Consider the following 20,152-nt stretch of genomic DNA (forward strand, 5'->3'; position numbering starts at 1 on the left):
TTCACAAAGTACAAGATATCTAGAAAGGGGAGGGGAAAAAAAAACAACCCTGAGATTGTTACGAAGGCAGAAAAACTACTGTGGTGGAGACTGAGAGACAGTAAATTAGAAAGTTGAAGGTTTTCTCACAGATAATACAAATGGGTTGAAACCTGTTTAAAAAAACTCGGAAGGCTCAGCTTGTTGAGCTGAGGCTTTGCTCTCTTAACCTAAAGATTTTAAAAATCTAAGAAAGGCAGTAAGATTTAACAATGGATGTCTAGACATACCCCAATGTGTAGAGAAGGAGTAAACAAATATTCAGTAGGCGACTATTCCTTCAGTAAGTTTAGTGAGATACCCATCAGTGAACTCGCTCAGTCGTGTCCGACTCTTTACGACCCCACGGACTGTAGCCTAACAGGCTCCTCCACCCCTGGGATTTTCCAGGCCCGAGTACTAAAATGGGTTGCCATTTCCTTCTCCAGGAGATCTGCCCGACCCAGGGATTGAACCCGGGTCTCCCTCATTGTAGGCAGACGCTTTACCATCTGAGCCACCAGCGAAGCCCACCCCTACCCCAAACAACCCATTATTAGGATTATATATATGCTGTGCTGTGATCAACCGTGTCCAACTCTTTGTGATCCAATGGACGATAGCCTGCCAGGCTCCTTAGTCCATGGGATTTCCCAGGCAAGAATACTGGAATGGGTTGCCATTTCCTTCTCCAGGGGATCTTCCTGACCCAGGGATTGAACTCATGTCTCTTACAACTCCTGCATTGGTAGGTGGATTCTTTACCACTGCGCCACCTGAGAAGCCCTTATATATGTCTTACTTATCCATAATTAGAATTCAAATTTTAATTCTCACTTAGTACAAGTAATTAATTCTAGATTCTCTTCCATTATTTCAAGTGGAGGTTATTTTTATGACATTAATTTTTAATAGTCAAAAAGAAAAAATACTAATCCACCCCACTGTCAAGTACTTTAGATGCAGCATCAAACATTTTCACTTGGGCAACTATGTTATCGGAGCGAAACCCACTGGAGCAGAATTATTGCATAAGAGTGGAGAAAAAAGAGTAACAGTCTGCATCTGGTTGTGGAAGTAAACTCAGGCAAAAATGAAAACGAGGGATTGAGTTCAGCAAAGCACACCTGAGCAGGTGAGGGGAGAGAGAAAAATGGAAGGAAAAACACAATACTGTAGTTTAAACCAAGAGCTTATTTCAAATAGCCTTTCTTAGGTACTTCAGCTGGGAAAACAAGAGAAAAGGAAATGAGGAATTTAAGTGATTAAGCTTTGCATGAAACATTAGTGTGTTCAAAGTCTCATGTCTGCTATTCAATAGATGATTATCTACTTTCATATGACGAAACATTTATTACTATAGACAAACTATGAAGTTCACGTGAAACAATCTATAGGCTAGCTATCAAATTTCTAGAGATTCAGTGAGGAAGCATTATAAAAATAATGCCTTTTTAAAAATTAAAAGTCCCTTCACTTCATCATCACCACCACCTCCCTAAGTTGCTATGGCTATCTTCTGTCAAAATGTCAAAAGCACCTAGAACTGATTAAACTTTCACGATAGTAAAGTCAGATGAGAAGTCAAAGTTCCCTGGGACTGTAGTATCTCTGGCCCTGGTCTCTCCTGAGTCACGTTTTAGGCTCTCGAAACCTTAAGTAAACAAATCCAGCAGCCAGTGAAAACTGACACACCCAGAAACTCTCAGCGAAACCTTGACTGCACAGTTCACAACAGACTGCCCTATTCCCTCTACAGGTGGCTCTGCCTGGAGCTAAAGGTCAAAAGAAAACAATCCCCAACACCCTCACATGTCATGGGGGGAAAAATGAGAAAAACAAGCAGCAGGCTTCTAGGAGAGGTCAGGAACGCAGGCACCCACATACCATACCTTCTGGTTTTCCTGACTGCTTTGTCTGCTTGGTCTTGGTACTTCCACTAGGAAAATTTCATCTACATTCCTAAATTTCTTCAAATATGAGGTCACAGCATGCAAGAGCTAGGAGCCTTCCAGATGATCAGTATCTCCACCCCGACCTGAACAGCAGGACGCACCCTCAACCCGCTCCGCTCTGCTCCCACTGGCCAAAACCAACCTATCCTGGAACCAGAATCCAGGAGTCTCGACTAACCTTCATGGCAAGAAACCAGTCTGCTCAAAGAAACCGAGGAAGGCAGTTTCTGAGGCTGCTCTCTCAAGAACATCACAACACAGCATTTCCAAGAAACAAAGCTTGGAACATCCCTAAAAACAGGTTAGTTAGCTATCAGTGTTACCGACCAGGGATCTTGGCCTCCTTAACTTAAAAAACAAAAAAATGTGATCACAGGCCAGACAAGAAATTCAGCAAGCCTTTCCTGGGGCCCCTGCTACAGCAGGGGGAGCAAGAACAAACAACTGGTTCCCCTGCTTGCCTGATTCTCTGGTGGTGGGCTTAGTCTTCAGATGGAGTCAGGGTAGCGTGAATCCCAGGGTCGGGTCAGAGGCGTTGCCGAGGTGGTTTGCCCACCGCTTAGGTGGTGCTGTGTGCAAGGGCCTGTGCAATACCCTGCCTTTGCTCCCGACCCTCTGCTTTTGCTCCAGGCTCTTCAAAAATAGCTGTTGGGTTTTTTGGTCTCTTTGTATCCTTTGTCCACAATCTGCCCCAACTGTGCATGCATGCAGTTATTTTTAGTCCCAGATAATTCACTCCAGGAGAGGTGTGTCCAGGTGCAAGCATTGCAGCACTGCAGCAAAGGGCTCCAGGTCCCAGTTTATCTCATCAGTAACTTGCATTTGGGAGGTATTTTTGGTAAGAGGGACTTTCTACACTTTCACATCATTTAGGAAGCCACCTACTGGTAGCATTAACAGTATACACACACACAAAAAAAACAACCTGCCCTAATCTCTGCCTTCACTAAAGTATTTCATATATCTATGTTAGTGCTTGTGACTCACCAGGCTGTTCTCCATGTAAAAGGTTTAAAGATCTCCCACCTGCCACCACCCTAAAAACACCCTTGTGGATCTTGACCCAAGTTAGTGCTTCCCTCAAAAACGATTAGCAGGAAAATAAAAGGGAAGGGGAGAGGAGTTGTTTTTGTTCTTCAAAGCCACTTACGTTTTTTGTCCCTCATGATTCCTTTAAAAGACATTTCTGCTCAGGGCCTAGATCTACTTCTTAGAAACACAAATCTGGCTTTTTACCTCGGAGTAAATCCATGTCCACTCACCCCACTTTATTAATGTTCAAAGTAAAACCTGAGGCCTCAACTTTTGCAATATACAAAGACAATAACTCTAAGAATAAAGTTTCACAAAGCACATCAGATCAAATTTAAAGACAGTTCTGGGGTGTTTACAGAAAAAAACAAAACAAAGCCAAACTGGATGTATACTGACGTTCATAAAACACTTACCCACTCTTCAACATTGGGAGGCTGCTCATCATAAATACGTTCCTTGTCCCACAAAATATTTGACTTGTCATACCGGTTCATCTTTCTTCGAGTTTTCACAGCAAAGAAAATTGTTAGAGCAAAAGCCACAATAACCATGAACCCCAGTACAATGGCAATGGCCTAAAAAGAGATGAAAGATATGGAGATATTTAGTTTGTAATTGTTTCAGTTCAGTTCAGTCGCTCAGTCATGTCTGACTCTTTGCGACCCCATGAATCGCAGCACGCCAGGCCTCCCTGTCCATCACCAGCTCTCGGAGTTTACTCAAACTGATGCCCATCGAGTCGGTGATGCCATCCAGCCATCTCATCCTCTTGTCCCCTTCTCCTCCTGCCCCCAATCCCTCCCAGCATCAGGGTCTTTTCCAATGAGTCAACTCTTCGCATGAGGTGGCCAAAGTACTGGAGTTTCAGCTTCAGCATCAGTCCTTCCAATGAACACCCAGGACTGATCTCCTTTAGGATGGACTGGTTGGATATCCTTGCAATTCAAGGGACTCTCAAGAGTCTTCTCCAACACCACAGTTCAAAAGCATCAATTTTAATTGTTTACTTTATTCCAATCCACACTCTACAAATACCTAAGGCCCCACTAACTAGCTTAACTGCTCTAAAATTGATACAAACGGTTACACTGTAAGACTGCAAAATGTAGCCCAAACCACATGGGTTAAAGGCTACCAAAACACACAGAGACACACATACACACACAGACATACACACACCTCCACCATGAGTCAGTCCTCGGAATATGCATCCCTGTTTTAGAATTATAGAAAACTAGTTCTAAAGTCTGAGAACTAGGGGCCATATTTTCATAAATAGAGGATAACAGCCAATAAATTAACTCAATCCCTGGTATCCTTCTAAAGGGTTTTGAAAAATGTTATTCACAGAAGTTGTTTCAAATATCCAATCATGCTTATATATAGTCTTGGTCATAACACATGCTTGGCTCAACTTTTTACAGTTGAATGTAAATTTCAGTCCAAAAACAATCTGCCTTACCACAAATTATGCAGACATAATCTAACCAAGCTATAAATGAAAGAAAATGGGCGGGCAATTCATTTAGTCTGTTAGTTTCCTCTGTTTTAGGTGTCTTTTGTGTACATACTATAAGGGCCTGTGACAAGGAACCCCTACCCCTGACAGGTATGTTACATGGCATACTGGCCTTGGGGCACTTGGGAGTTGAACAGGTACCAGAACTCTGGCCTGAATGTCTGCTAAGAGGAAGCTCTCTTTGTAGCTGGTCTAACAGTCATAACCTTTTTCAAAGAATAGAGGTTTCAGGTAGTCAGAGGACTAAGAAGGATGACAGGATGGTAAGACAGGAGTACCAACCCTCAGCCCTATTTACCAAATGTCGACAACAAATACTCTGAAACCTACATTTCAGTCTTCAAAATAATGGTAGCTATTGGAGAAGGTCTAACCCCCAGAAGTGACTCATTCAGGTAAAAGAACGAAAACGCCTGGGTCAGTGTAAGGAGAAAACAAAGAAAAAAAGATTAGTAACTTAGAAACACTTTAATTAGAATGACGCATGGTTATAGAAGGCAGGCTTCGCAACCGCACCTGGACCTTTGAATCACCTAACAGCTTTTTGAAATACTGACTGACACAACGAAAATTGGCAAACAGTTTTAAAAGAAATTAAAGAAGACCCAAGTAAATGGAAAGACACCCTATGTTCACGAAGCAGAAGACATTATAAAGATGACAATTCTTCTCCCAGTTAGGATTCTGAAGAATTGCGTTGATCTAGAAATTCAAAGCAATCTTTCAAAATCCTAGCTGGCTTTTTTTGCAGAAATTGGCAGGGTGATCCTAAACACATATGAAAATGCAACAGACCTAGATTCTAAACCACAAAATCATGAAAAATAAGAACAAATTTGAAGGACCACCACTCCCCAGTTTCAAAATTGATGACAAAGCTGTAGCAATCAAGGAGTGTGGTACTGAACAGAAACACAGGTTAATGGAAACAAGTTGAGAGTCTACAAATAAATCATCACATTTACGGTCAATTCATTTTTGACAAAGGCATGAAAATAACTCAATGGAGAGTTATTTCAATAAATAATACTAAGACAACTGGATATTCACATGCAAGAAATGCTGGACCCCTTCCTTATGATGTGACGTTAACTCAAATTATAAAACTCTTAGAAGAAAACAGCACAGGAAATCTTTGTGACCTTGAATTAGGCAAAGTGTTTTTAGATGACACCAAAAGCACAAGCAACAAAGAAAAATCAGATCTCATCAAAATTAAAAACTTTTGTGCAAAGAGCATCATCTAGATGTAAAATGGAAAGAAAAAATTATATTTATTTGTAACCAAATAAAATTTCTCACAACTCAATAATAAAAATCCAAATAGCCCCACTAAAAAATGGACAAAGATTCTGAATTACCATTTCTCCAAAGAAGATATGCTAATGGCCAATAAGCCCAAGAAAATATCATTAGCTATCAAAGAAATGCAAATCAAAACCAGGAACACTTCACACTCATTAGCATCAGTTCAGTTCAGTTGCTCAGTTGTGTCTCTTTATGACCCCATGGGCTGCAGCACGCCAGGCTTCCCTGTCCCTCACCAACTCCCAGCTCAAACTCATGTTCATCAAGTCGGTGATGCCATCCAACCATCTCATCCTCTGTTGGCCCCTTCTCCTCCTGCCTTCAATCTTTCTCAGCATCAGGGTCTCTTCCAATGAGTTAGTTCTTCGCATTAGGTGCCCAAAGAACTAACTCATTGGAAAAGACCCTGATGCTGGGAGGGTTAGCATGGTTAAAATCAAACAGAAAAACAATGCTGCTGAGGTTGTGGAGAAACTGGAATCTTCATACATTTCTTTCTTTTCATACATTTCTGATAAATGTGTAAATCATGCAACCTCTTTGGAGAAGAATGTGGTAGTTTCTCAAAAGTTTAAATGAAGAGTCTCCAGAAGACCCATCAATTCTGCCCCTAAGTATATACGAAACTCAGGTCACATTAAAACAGGTTTCACATGAAAGTTCAGAGCATTATTCAGAGCAGCTGAAATACAGCCAAATGTCTATTAGCCGACAACAAAGAAAATATGGTATATGCACACAATAGAATAGCATTCAGCAATAAAAAGGAATGAAGTACTAGTACATACTATAATATGGATGAACCTTAAAACATTATTGCTGAGTGAAAGAAGCCAGTGATAAAAAAAAAAGAAAACACATACTGGATGATTCTGCTTATATGAAATATCCAGAAAAGGCAAATCTCTAGAAGAGGATTAGTGGTTTCTTGATCTGGGGACAGTTAGGGAAATGAGGAGTGCCTGCTGATGAGGATGGGGTCTCTTTCTAGGGTAGTGAAAATGCTCTAAGGTGAATTGTGGTGACAGTCACACAAGTCTGTGAATACACTAAAAACAAACGAACTGTACTTTAAGTGGAAGAACCAGATGGTATCCTAACAATACCTTAATAAGGACACAGCCCTTCTCTCAGATTCTGCTTTAAATAGCAGTAGGGCCATGGCATCACTATTTTTTTTAAAACATTCCCAAGTGAATCTATTAAGCATCCCAAGATGAGAACCTCTGACCCAAGGAAAGAGGGGAGGAAAAAAACAAAACTACTCCTACCTCCTGGGGGTCCACCACACAGTAGTGATATAAATACTGATCCACATAGAGTCCAGTAGCTGCAGGTGTATAAAACTGGTTGCAGAGGGCATATATCTGTGAACTGTAGAGAGACCCAGAGGCCTGGGCAGTTGGATTGACTCCCATTATGTAGACAATTGTGGCAATAAACATCATGATGCCCAGGACGGCATTCACTATTATCACAGTCAAGTAATACCTTCTTGTTCTAGATATGCCTGACCTTATAACGCTGGTAACAAATATGACCAACGCGGCAATGAAACAAAAGGCAGCCATGGCCAGCAGGAATCCCTTTGCCGCTCTTGGATCTGTATAGCCTGTTCCATAGCCATAACCGTAGCCGTAACCATAGCCATAGGCACTTCCGTAGCTACCAAAGGCACTTCCTCCATAAGGGTAGTTAACACTACCTCCCATTAAGGTTCCGTAGCCTCTGTCCCAGGCAAGAGTGGAGGCAACACAGGCAAAAATGGCAATGCACATCACAATAACAAGCATAGACAGGATCCGAATTACTCCGGGAGGAGAGGTCCATTTGTAGAAGTGGAGAATTTCATCTTCCGGGTAGAAAGAATATGCTGGCTGAGACAGCATTGGTCGAACATGCATCTCTCCACTATATATGTCATTGCTTGGTGTGTAGTGATTAGGTTTGCTGAAAAGGACACAAAAACAATTTTAAGTTAGCACTTTTTAGTGGTAAGCAGAAAGAACATATAAAAGTACCTGGAATAATTTAAACAAACCACTGGCAAAGGAAACTATTATTTGTACTGCCCCACTGCAATGGGGCAATTTGTGTCTCCCCGCCCTTCCCAAATCAAGTATCAAAATCCCAACACTCATTGTAATGGTATTAGGAGGTAGGGTCTTTGGGAAGTAATTAGGTCATGAGGGTGGAGCTCTCATGAATGGGATTAGTGCCCTTATAAAAAGGGCCCTAGAGAGCCCTCTCACCCCTTCTACAATGTGAGGATTCAAGAAGTTGGCAGTCTGCAATCTGGAAGAGGGCCTCCACCAGCACCTATCTTGGACTTCCAGCCTCTGAACTGTGAGAATAAATTTCTGTTGCTACCCAATCTATGATACTCTACTACAGATATCCCCAGCAGACTCAGACACCCCCTGAACAGTAAAGGAATCTGTGCAGACACATCAGCTTCACCTGGAGGGTTTGTTGGCCCTCATCCCCAGAGTTGCTCAGTCTGCAGGTCTGGAGTAGAAGTTTCCAGATGCTGCTGATGCTGCAGCTGGGGAACCATACATTGAGAATGACTGCTTAATTTCTATGGAGCAGAGGTTCTCAAGTTCTGCAGTATATTAGAATCACCTAGGGAATGTGTAAAATCCCCAGACAGAGCACTCCAGACCAGTTAAACCAGAATCGCTGGGGATGGGACCTAGGCAGTTAAGGACAATGGCATCAATCCTTTTCCTTTGTGAATGGAGACCAATTCCTTCAGACATGACACCTGCACTGGGCTATACTGGTGCAATTTCTGGCTGCCCAGCTCTCTTACTTAAGAAAGCACATTTACTCACTTATTCATTTTAGCAGCTGTCTACTGCAGCCACCAGGCTGACACATTTTGGGCTCTGTGCCAGGCACTGGGAACACAAGAACAGATAGGACAGCCTCAGTCCAGGCCCCTCAGAGTGCCCCTCGCCGAGTGCCCTCATTGGCAGGGCAGTAAGACATTAAACACCTCACTACATGAGCTACTGCCAGTTAAGGCAAGACCTACAAAGTAGATGAAATGTTAATGAGGGCTCATTAAGATGATGGCTAAAAAAAAAGAAAGAAAGATGATGGCTAATGAGATCTTGACTCTTTTTTTATAAAAATACCCTGCAAACTTCAATAATTTAACTATAAACTCACAGCATGTAACAGACACACTAACGTGTAGACAACTGAATCTAAAAACTGTGGGCCCTGGGGAGGTAAAATTCAATTCCTAAAATGACTAAAGCCCCTTTTGTTTTGGCCCTTATTTCCACAAACCACCTTCCTCAAGCCAAAGGAGATATCTTCTTACTGGAGGCTGCTAACCATGATAATTAGGTTAATTACTTGAGTATATGAGAATGAAAAGGAAATGGAGAAACTGGAGAACACTGAAAATGTGAAGGAAGAAAATTCTGTGACACATTCTACAAGGATATTTGGGTTGCTTCCGTTTGGGGCTGTCATGAACAGCATAGCTCTAACACAATCTCCAACTTACATCCTGGCACACAATGGCACTTTTTTTAGGGTATATACCCAGGAGCAGAATTTCTGGGTCAAACTTTTAAAATTCTCAGCTCTTCTAGACAATGTCAAACTGTTTTCCAAAATGACTGTATCACTTACAATTCCATTAACAGTGTAACATTCACAGAAACATTACTTCTGATCATCTCAAATTGGAAGCAGTCCAAACATCTACGCACAGTGCCATGGATGACGGTGATAGAGCCTCACAATGGAATTCTGCAGACCTATGCTAACATGGCAGCCACTAGCCCAGTAGACCTATGGAACACTTGAAAGGTGGCTGGTCCAACTGAGATGTGCTGTGAAGGGCAAAGAAAGCACAAAGTGCTCATCCCAGGAAGAATCTAACATCAGCAGGAGAAAACCCTAGTATCGACAATGTACTTCAGATGATGTGTCAATGTAGGTTCATCACGGTAACAAACATACCACTCTGGTGGGAAATGTTAATAATGGGGGAGGCTGTGCATGTGTGGGGGCAGGGAAAGCCCTATGCCTTCCTCTCAATTTTGCTGTGAACCCAGAACTGCTCTAAAAAACAAAGATTATGATGACATGGAAAACATACCAAGTGAAAGATTTCCGTCACAAAAGACCAAACATTGTAAGATGCCATCTATATGAAATGTCCAGAATGGACATATCCAGAAACAAAATGGACTTAGTGGTTGCCTACTATTGGGGGGAACCAGAGAGTGCTACTGGACAGAGGGGTTTCTTTGGGAAGGGGATGATGAAAACGTGCTAAAACTGACTGTGGTGAAGGGATACACTAAAACCAATGAACTGCCCATTCTAAATGGGTGAACTGTATAGTGGGTGAATTTTATCTCAATAAACAGGCTCAGAACTATTGCCAACAGTCACCTAAATAAGGCGCTGAAGGACTTCCCTGGTGGCTCAGTGGTAAAGAATCCACCTGCCAATGCAGGAGACATGGGTAAAACTACTGATCTGGGAAGATCCCACACGGCATGCGGCAGCTAAGCCTATGCACAGCTACTGAGCCTGTGTTCTAGAGCCTGGGAGCCACAACCACTGAAACCCACACACCCTAGAGGCCACGCTCCGCAGCAAGAGCAACCACTGCGGTGAGGAGCCTGCTCGCCCCAACTAGAGAGCAGCCCCTGCTTGCTGCCGCCGGAGAAAAGCCCTCTCAGCAGTGAAGACCCAGCAGAGACAAAAATAAGGAAGGCATTACTATGGAAGCTTCACACCATTTTTTAAAAACAAACATACACACAAATATAAGCTCAGACTACAGTGTAGCAACAATGAAAAAACAAGTGACAACAGCTCCCACTGCAGAAAAAAACTGTCATCTTGGAAGTTGAAGGTAAGAGGGGAGCTCACGCGTCACTGAATACCCTTTGGTTCAATTTGATTTTACAAATGCACGTCACTTTATTTTTAAGGCAAACACATAACAGATGAAAGTTTCAACTATACACTTTTTTTTCTAACATGTAATAGACTTTTATAAAAGAAAAAGGAGGAACTCCCTGGCTGTTCAGCGATTAGGACTGCGCTCTCACTTCCCGCCAAGGGCCCGAGTTCAATTCCTGGTTGGGAAACTATTAATAAAATCTCAAAAATCTCACAAGCAAGGCCTAAAAAAAAAAAAAAAAAAAAGAATTACATATTTACTTACAATTCATCAGGTCTATAAGGAGGTGGACTTTCAAAAGGCCTGGATGACATGGCTGGTGTCGGTGGTCACTTGATCTTCAGGATGAGCACTGCCGGGACCCTCCTGAGACAGGCCGATCTGAGCAACAGAAGTAGGGTGATGACGTTACTACTGCACTCGGTTTCCCTGCATCACTAAGAAAACTAATGATAGCAATCCCAAATGACGTCTCACTCCATGGTTATTTCTCTTGTCCTTCCCACTGTCATTTTTGCACATTAGACCATTAATTCTTTGAGCATAAGAAATCACCGAGGGTAGGAATCATTTGGCCTGGTAGTCCTCGGAGCACCTAATATTATGCTCTGCACATCACTAGCATACGAATATAGTTTAAACTTGATTATAAGTTGCAGCAATGAAAGTTTCACAAAGCTGTTGACAGTAACAGGTAAAAATGGTATTTTTAAAAATAGTTATTGAAAAAAAAATAAAATAAAAATAGTCATTGAAGAACACACATAAAGATGTATAAATTTCTTAAAAGCCATTTATTCCATCTCATTACTTTTCAAAGTTCATAGAAAATGAGAACGCATATGAAAATACAAATACAGTTGTATCTAGCATATTCTAGCCCTTCAATGTTAACTAAAACATCAGTTCAGTTCAGCTCAGTCATGTCCGACTCTTTGCGACCCCATGAACCGCAGCACGTCAGGCCTCCCTGTCCATCACCAACTTCCGGAGATTACTCAAACTCATGTCCATTGAGTCAGTGATGCCATCCAGCCATCTCATCCTCTTGTCCCCTTCTCCTCCTGCCCCCAATCCCTCCCAGCATCAGGGTCTTTTCCAATGAGTCAACTCTTCCCATGAGGTGGCCAAAGTACTGGAGTTTCAGCTTCAGCACCAGTCCTTCCAATGAACACCCAGGACTGATCTCCTTTAGGAGGAACTGGTTGGATGTCCTTGCAGTCCAAGGGACTCTCAAGAGTCTTCTCCAACACCACAGTTCAAAAGCATCAATTCTTCGGCACTCAGCTTTCTTCACAGTCCAACTCTCACATCCATACATGACTACTGGAAAAACCATAGCCTTGACTAGATGGATCTTTGTTGGCAAAGTAATGTCTCTGCTTTTTAATATGCTGTCTAGGTTGGTCATAACTTTCCTTCCAAGGAGTAAGCATCTTTTAATTTCATGACTGCAATCACCATCTGCACTGATTTTGGAGCCCAAAAAATAAAGTCTGACACTGTTTCCACTGTTTCCCCATCTATTTGCCATGAAGTGATGGGACCAGATGCCATGATCTCAGTTTTCTGAATGTTGAGCTTTAAGCCAACTTTTTCACTCTCCTCTTTCACTTTCATCAAGAGGCTTTTTAGTTCCTCTTCACTTTCTGCCATAAGGGTGGTGTCATCTGCATATCCGAGGTTATTGATATTTCTCCTGGCAACCTTGATTCCAGCTTGTGCTTCTTCCAGCCCAGCATTTCTCATGATGTACTCTGCATAGAAGTTAAATAAGCAGGGTGACAATATACAGCCTTGACATATTCCTTTTCCTATTTGGAACCAGTCTGTTGTTCCATGTCCAATTTTCACTGTTGCTTCCTGACCCGCATATGGGTTTCTCAAGAGGCAGGTCAGGTGGTCTGGTATTCCCATCTCTTTCAGGATTTTCCACAGCGTATTGTGACCCACACAGTCAAAGGCTTTGGCATAGTCAATAAAGTGGAAATAGATGTTTTTCTGGAACTCTCTTGCTTTTTCTATGATCCAACAGATGTTGGCAATTTGATCTCTGGTTCCTCTGCCTTTTCTAAAACCAGCTTGAACATCTGGAAGTTCACAGTTCACGTATTGCTGAAGCCTGGCTTGGAGAATTTTGAGCATTACAGGGGGATGGATTAAGACCATCCCCATGGAAAAGAAATGCAAAAAAGCAAAATGGCTGTCTGAGGAGGCCTTACAAACAGCTGTGAAAAGAAGAGAAGCGGAAAGCAAAGGAGAAAAGGAAAGATATTCCCATTTGAATGCAGAGTTCCAAAGAATAGCAAGGAGAGATAAGAAAGCCTTCCTCAGAGATCAATGCAAAGAAACAGAGGAAAACAACAGAATGGGAAAGACCAGAGATCTCTTCAAGAAAATTAGAGATACCAAGGGAACATTTCATGCAAAGATGGGTTCGATAAAGGACAGAAATGGTATGGACCTAACAGAACAGAAGATATTAAGAAGAGGTGGCAAGAATACACGAAACTGTACAAAAAAGATCTTCATGACCCAGATAATCACAAGATTATCACCCAGATGATCACTCACCTAGAGCCAGACATCCTGGAAGGTGAAGTCAAGTGAGTCTTAGAAAGCATCACTATGAACAAAGCTAGTGTAGGTGATGGAATTCCAGCTGAGCTATTTCAAATCCTGAAAGATGATGATGCTGTGAAAGTGCTGCACTCAATATGCCAGCAAATTTGGAAAACAGCAGTGGCCACAGGACTAGAAAAGGCCAGTTTTCATTCCAATCCCAAAGAAAGGCACTCCCAAAGAATGCTCAAACTAAAGCATAGTCTGGTTTAAAAGTATGCTTCTTCTGTCATTTAAAAGGGTTACAAAAGCATCTAAGAATGCTAGGATTGTGGACATTTTCCCCTTATCTCCTTTTGCTAGTCTTCAAAATGGAATATAACTTTCAACAAAGAAAAAACATCAAACACACACTGTATTAAAGAGTCCTATTCACTAAGAGAAAAGTAGAATAATTTTGTTCTAAAATCTCTCAAAGCAAAAATCCCTGAACATCTGAGAGGCAATTTCACCTAATCAACAACTGTTTATTAAGTACCTCCACAGCACCACAGCCGCCTGTGGAAGTTAAGATGAGACCAAGTTCTCCCGAAGGTAACACACCAAGAAAACAGCATCTGCAGCAGGCGTTATTCAGGGTTGTGCGATGAAGTGCGGTGTGGAGATCACAGGGAAGACTTAGCAAGAAAGAATGAGAGGCCTGGGGGCGGACGGGAGGAAGGACATGAGCAAGCAAGATCTATAACCTGAAAGTCTTTAATATTTTTTCTTTTTCAAACAAAAGGGCTGTGTAATCATATATTACATTAAGAATAGTAAATCAATTCAAACTCTTTAAACTTGGTCTTTAAAATCAACAGCAAATATCCTCCACACACTTAAGAACAGTCAATCACAAATTTCTCAATAAAATATTGCCCAAATATATTTCAGTAAAACCTCAAAGATGAAGTATATTAAATGTTAGTAACACCAACATGATTAGCATAATTTTCCAAACACAGTGAGAGAAGACAATTTCTTCACATTCTTTTATTTCTAAACACTGCTTTGTTGACGTATAACATAGAGAAAAATACACAAATCATAAGTGGATACGGCTCTGTAACTAACACCCAAACACACACACACAGACAAGCAATTTAGGCCAAAATATGACAGTGCTATGAAAGAGAAAAAGCCCACATTTACTGTCTTCCTAATTGATGCTTAGAAAAAGAACTAAGGAGAACTGAATTTAAACACTATTAAGTATGGCACCCTATTTCTGAAGCTGAGCATCAGACACTAGCACACTGACCTCAGAGGAGTCTTACCTCTTCTACAGCTAGGTGCCCCTCAGTCAAGATTACGCCAAAAATTCCAGGCTCAACGGTAGCTTTTAAAAATTCCAAATGCAGACTCAGGCTGCAGTTTTAAGCTTCACCAAAAATCCAGACAATTTTGCTTCCCAAACCATTGCCTGGATTCAGAGCATAGCTGTCTTGTCTCCCCTAAGAATGGAGATTTCAAATTGTGAAGTGAATACTTTCAGAAAGTTCATTAAGTAAGAAGTCATGGCACATTAACTTCATTTTCTTTTTTGAGAAGGTTACCAGATTGGTAGATGAGGGGAATGCAGAGAGGATCCTGAGACTCTTGGACACATCCCCTGGTACAGAAGGTGGGTGGGCAGATTCCTACTGGGCTGAATAATGGAGCCTAATTAGGATGAATGAATGCACCACTTGTGTCCACCTGCAGGGAGGTCTCTAGTCATGACCCCAGACAACATGGACAAGTGTATCCAAATTTGCAGTTGACAAGACACTGGAAAGGATAAGTAACTCATTGGCTACAAGTACATCAACACTGACCACGATTCTCTGTAAGGCTGGAAAAATGGACTAAAACAAACCAAGTGGTTTCAAAAGGTTCACAATCTGAGAGGACAAATCCTTCTTCTCTTCTGTGAGCATCGCTAACTTCCTGAGTCAAAGAGGAAGATAATCCTCTTTGGGATGGGTTAGTAGGTAAGATACTGTATTAAAGAAGATGGGGTAGTAGGTAAGATAATGCATTAAAGAAGATTAGCGAAAAGCATTTTCAGCAAGATGATTATTCTGAAAGTGAGAAATTCCAGTGTTTAGGCATTTATGTGTACTGTATTCATTTTCAAATATTGGTGGCAGGAATGAATCATTTTAAAAATATAAAACTCAATTTAAAAAAAATAGTATGAGTACTAGATGAGGGAAACCTGGCTTAGTAACTGCTCATTTTTAAAAGTGCATTTCCTTGGGTCTTCCCTGGCAGTCTGGGCTCTCCTGGTGGCTCAGACGGTAAAGAATTCGCCTGCAATGCCCATGGGGTCACAGAGAGTTGGACACGACTGATCCACTTTCACTTTTTTCCCCTAGCAGTCCAGTGGTTAGGACTCTGTATGCCCAAAGCAGACGGCTGGCTGGGGTCAGATCTCTGGTCAGGGAACTAGAACCCACATGCAGCAACTAAGACTCCGTGCAGGAAACAAGTGCATTTCCTTGATCAGAATTTCAACAAAGCTAACAAGTTATTCCAATCTCAGGCATTATTTACAGTTAGTGCTCAGATCTAGGAATGATACAGTTATTAAAAAGAAACAAACCCCCATAGAACCCTGAAATTTGAACATCTTGTTCCAACTGGGTAGCTCTTCAGGAGGTAGACTAGGATTGTTAAAGATCTAGAAAAACCACGTTTTAGGACAAATGACTGGAAAAACAGGAAATGTTTGGCCTGGAGCACTCAACATTAGGTCCACTATGGTAGCCTTCAAAGAGCTGAAGAGCTGTCTTTGTAGCCCTAGAAAGAGCTCCTTAAGAAGAAGAAAAAAAAACTCCAGAGGGTCAGCTTTCATTTCAATGTTAGGAAGTTTCTCCACACGCCCTCCCAAAACTACAAATAACAATTTGACCTCATGCTGTTTATGCAAAGCTTGTTTGGTATTTGGAGAGGCAGAGAGGCAGGACACTGGACTGCAAGACTTCTAAGGGCTCTTTCAAGGCAGCCTATGACTAAGTTCTAAGGCCATGACAATAGGAAAAAGAGGTCCAAGGATGTTGCCTAATGCCCAGCAGAGCAACATTAACAGTATCTGGACAATAAGTGTATGCTGAGTGAAGGAAAAAGTAAAATGAGAAGTGAAAAGCCACAGGCTCTGGCAGTTGAATTGGACGGAGTCAGGGCCAATTTGGAGTTGACCCTTACTGAGTATGTTAAACTTAAAGCCAGTTGATGGTAAAAAAAATAAAATAAAAAGTTCTCTCTTTTAAAATGTTTACTGGCCAAAATAATCTTAGTAGATTACTGAGCTAAAATAAAAAGACCTGAAAATGCTGTGCTTCAAAATTACTCTTTAAAGCAAACTGTCAATAAGTAAAAATAAATAAACATTGTATTTAAGGGCAGTCTGTTCCTTTTTGATCACATCCCTTTCATGAATCTGCGTTTAAGGTGTTTTTTAAAGTTGATATTAAATGATTCTATTTAGGTTATAGGCGTATCGTTAGTACAGGATCTAAAATTTTGAATTAGATTTTGAAATAGACTAGCTCTGTGTGTGTCAGAAACCACATTTTAAATAAGCTCTCTAGATGATTTTTTAACCACACCATACATTTTTAAAATCACTACCTAGAATAAAGGTGTCAACTCAAGGAGGGCCTTGATCTTGAGGGTTTCCTGTATCAGCTCTTGCCTCAAATTTCACCTCCTCAGAGATGTCCTCCCATATCTCACCCCATCCACCAATTTATTTTCAGAGCAAATTTCCCCTTTAATTATTTTTTTTCTTTTTTTAAAACTACAATCTTCTCCAGTCCAAAAGGAATACCACCTTCCCAAAAACGTAAATGTCTGTCTTGATCTTCACTCTTACTCCTGATCCCTAGATCTAGTCCCTGGTACAGAGATGTGCAATCAATATTTGATTTAGAAAACAATAGCCCATATTAGAGTTGGGATTTCAATCCAGCAGTGAATGCCTGAAGTTCCTCATGTACCTAACACCCAGGAAATATAATCCTTCAAATACAACCTTTAAGTTCCACAAAAGTAGTTAAGTGCTTACAGCGTGAGGGAAAGGGAGAAAAAACTGTACAGGCATCACCCGGGGACTTGTTGGAAAGGCAGAATTCCAGGCTCCACTTTTGACCTATGAATCAGAATCTGTATTTTCATAAGATCCTCAATGTGATTCACACCACATTCAAGATTGGAAAGCACTAAGTTACAGAACAGCTGCAACCCTGGGGGCAAATTTTTTTAAAAGGTGTGACCCTGGTCTTTTTACTCCATTAGATCTATAAATAGTAATGTGGATGAAAAAGTCCAATAAATATTCTAATCACAAGCCTTGAAATGCAGCTAAAGAAAAATTTCTTCTGGGAGATCCCTCCTTGGGAAGGTGAATGACATAGGATCAGTTACTTTATGCAGCTGAAAGCAATCTTCCATCATTTTCAAAGATAAGAAATTACAGCATTATCTTTAGAAGAAAACAGGTTTTACCTTTACATCAAGCAAGATGGGGAACACTTATATGAGGCCATAGGGAATGTAGAGAATTCCAGAAAGTAGAGAATTCCAGAAAAACTCCCCAAATCTGGTTCTCCACTGGAATATCAAGAACTGTCCCTTTAATAACATACCGTCCCAGACCTGGTGGTCCTGGTGGTCCAGTGGCTAACCCTTCCTGGGTTCCATCCCTGGGCAGGGAACTAGATGCTTGCCACAACTAAGACCCAGTGCAGCCAAATAAATAAATATTTAAATATATATATATTTACTTTCCCTGGTGTTTACTCACTTTTAAAATGGAGTTCTAACAAGACCTAGCTTTTAGAGATGCTGGGATGATTAAACGGCATAAAGTACCAAAGGCTTTCACAGTGCCTTACACACAGGAGGCGATGCTCATCACTTTCCTAAATTTCCTAGAAGTTGTGGAAATCTCCCTCTCCTCGCCTCCACACTCTAACAAAAGAGGAGCCGAGTTACCAAATAAATGCAAAACGACAAAAAAACAACAGTACTGCTGCTTTGTCTGCGGAGATACCAATTACTGTGGCGCCACCTTTTAAAATGCCTATTTTAAAACACCAGGGAGAGAAAATACTAAATGTGTACAGTGCAAAAGAAACAGTGCTACACTAGGGAATACATAAAAAGTTTGAGAAATCGACCTCCGTCTGGGAAGAACTAGTTTTCAGTCACAAAAAAGGGACCAGTCCCTTAATGGGGAAAGGTTTCTCTTTTCCCGGGATCTCAATAATAACACCTGTTGTGCGTGAGGGCCACACACTAACCTGTAAGACTGCCTCCTCCCCGTCCCAGGTTATTTCCCAGGCGGGCAGTTTGCCCGGCCAGCCCCAGGATGCCGCCCCTCTCCCCCGACTCCATCGCTTCACTTGGGACACGAGACGAGGGGCTCGGGGCTGCTCTCCCAAATGCAAGGGGCATCTTGACCCCTCATCCCACCTGCCCGGCACAATTGCTCCAACGGAGGCAACGTGTCGGCGGCGCGCGGGGCCGGCCCTGCCCGAGGTCGCAAGACCTGGGGTCCGGCGCTCCGGCTAGGAGCACGTGCCGGTGTCCAGGAGCAGCCCGGGCAGACGCGTCCTAGCTGGGTGAGCAGGAACGGCCCGAGCTGGTCCGCCCACCTGGCGGCGGCCTTTAGGTCAAGGGTGAGAACCCCAAGCTTGAGTGGCTTCCCTGGAAGTACAGCTTCATTCGAAATTAAGTCCCCGCCCCAGCAGCTTAAATCGACGCGGGCTCCTACAACTCCCACCAAGGGGGTTGAAAACAGCCGATCGGCCCACCCCAGGACTCCAAGAATATTGCACGGATTAAACCCGGCCACCCGTTCTCCACCTGGGATACCCAGAGGGGTGAAATGGGGGCGGATAACAACAGATCCCTCCCGGAGTCCGAGCCTCCCCGCCGGGGCCAGCAAGCGGCACCCCTAGTTTCAGCCCTCAAGCTCAGGCTCTCTCCTCAGCCACCCCCCCCACCCAAAAAAAAAAAAAAAAAACCAAACTGCAGCCTAGAGAATCGCAGGATTCTCGCTGGTCACCAATCTCCCGCCGGCCCCTCAGAAAGCGAAAAGTTGCCCACGCCGCCTAGACACTGGTGGTAGCCTGAATCGTTTCAGCGGAAGGAACAGATGGGCGGCTCCAAGCAGCCCCTCGACCGAGGAGGCAGGCTCCGAGTTGGCCGGGCGCGGCTCTCTTCGCCGCCCCGCGCCTCTCCGGCTGCCGCGAGTCCCAAGCCTGCAGCGAAACCGCCACCGAAACCACCGCGGGGCGTCCTCTCCCCGCGCCTCCCCTACTATACCGTGCACGGAGGGGCCTTGGGCCCCCCGGCGCCGCGCCCAGCTCTCACCTCTCAGCGAAGCAAGCCGGCGGGAGCCCAGGCGCGCGCTTACCTGGAGGGCGCACCTGCCGCCTTGCAGAGCCGCAGCGCGCAGCCGGGACTCCGCCGGGGACTGAGCCTCCTCCTCCTCCGCTCCCCCTCCTCCCCCCGCCCACCCTGCCCGACTGCCCCGCTGCCCCCCTGCCCCCCGGGCATGCGCACCAACTCCCGGCCCGGGGCGGAAAGTCCGCGGCCCGGCGCCCGCGAGCCCCACCTGCGGCTCCCCGCGCGGGCTCCTCGGCGTTCCGGCTAGCTCTCCCCCGAGTCCCGCCGCCTCCGCCTGAAGAAGCAGAAAGGGGGAGGTGGACGCCAGGGAGGAGGAGTGGTATGGCGGCCTCCACCCTCCTTGACCCATTCACCTGAAACTCCGATGGGAGGGGG

General features: G+C 43.2%; 1 protein-coding gene across 4 annotated transcripts in view; it reads right to left on the reverse strand.

The window, feature by feature from the left end:
* OCLN (occludin) overlaps window positions 1-20,152 on the reverse strand; it is a 47,926-nt gene extending 27,774 nt beyond the window's left edge. The window contains exons 1-4 of one of the 4 annotated variants that reach the window (XM_061129600.1): window positions 20,131-20,152; window positions 11,042-11,158; window positions 7,107-7,785; window positions 3,422-3,583 (exon numbers count right to left, since the gene is read on the reverse strand). In XM_061129600.1, the coding sequence (XP_060985583.1) occupies window positions 3,422-3,583; window positions 7,107-7,785; window positions 11,042-11,091 (891 nt within the window). In that variant the 5' untranslated portion in view covers window positions 11,092-11,158; window positions 20,131-20,152. The other 3 variants (XM_061129597.1, XM_061129598.1, XM_061129599.1) reach the window with 3 other exon arrangements.

Source organism: Dama dama, chromosome 25 (genome assembly GCF_033118175.1).
Source record: "Dama dama isolate Ldn47 chromosome 25, ASM3311817v1, whole genome shotgun sequence".
Taxonomy (NCBI): Eukaryota; Metazoa; Chordata; class Mammalia; order Artiodactyla; family Cervidae; genus Dama; species Dama dama.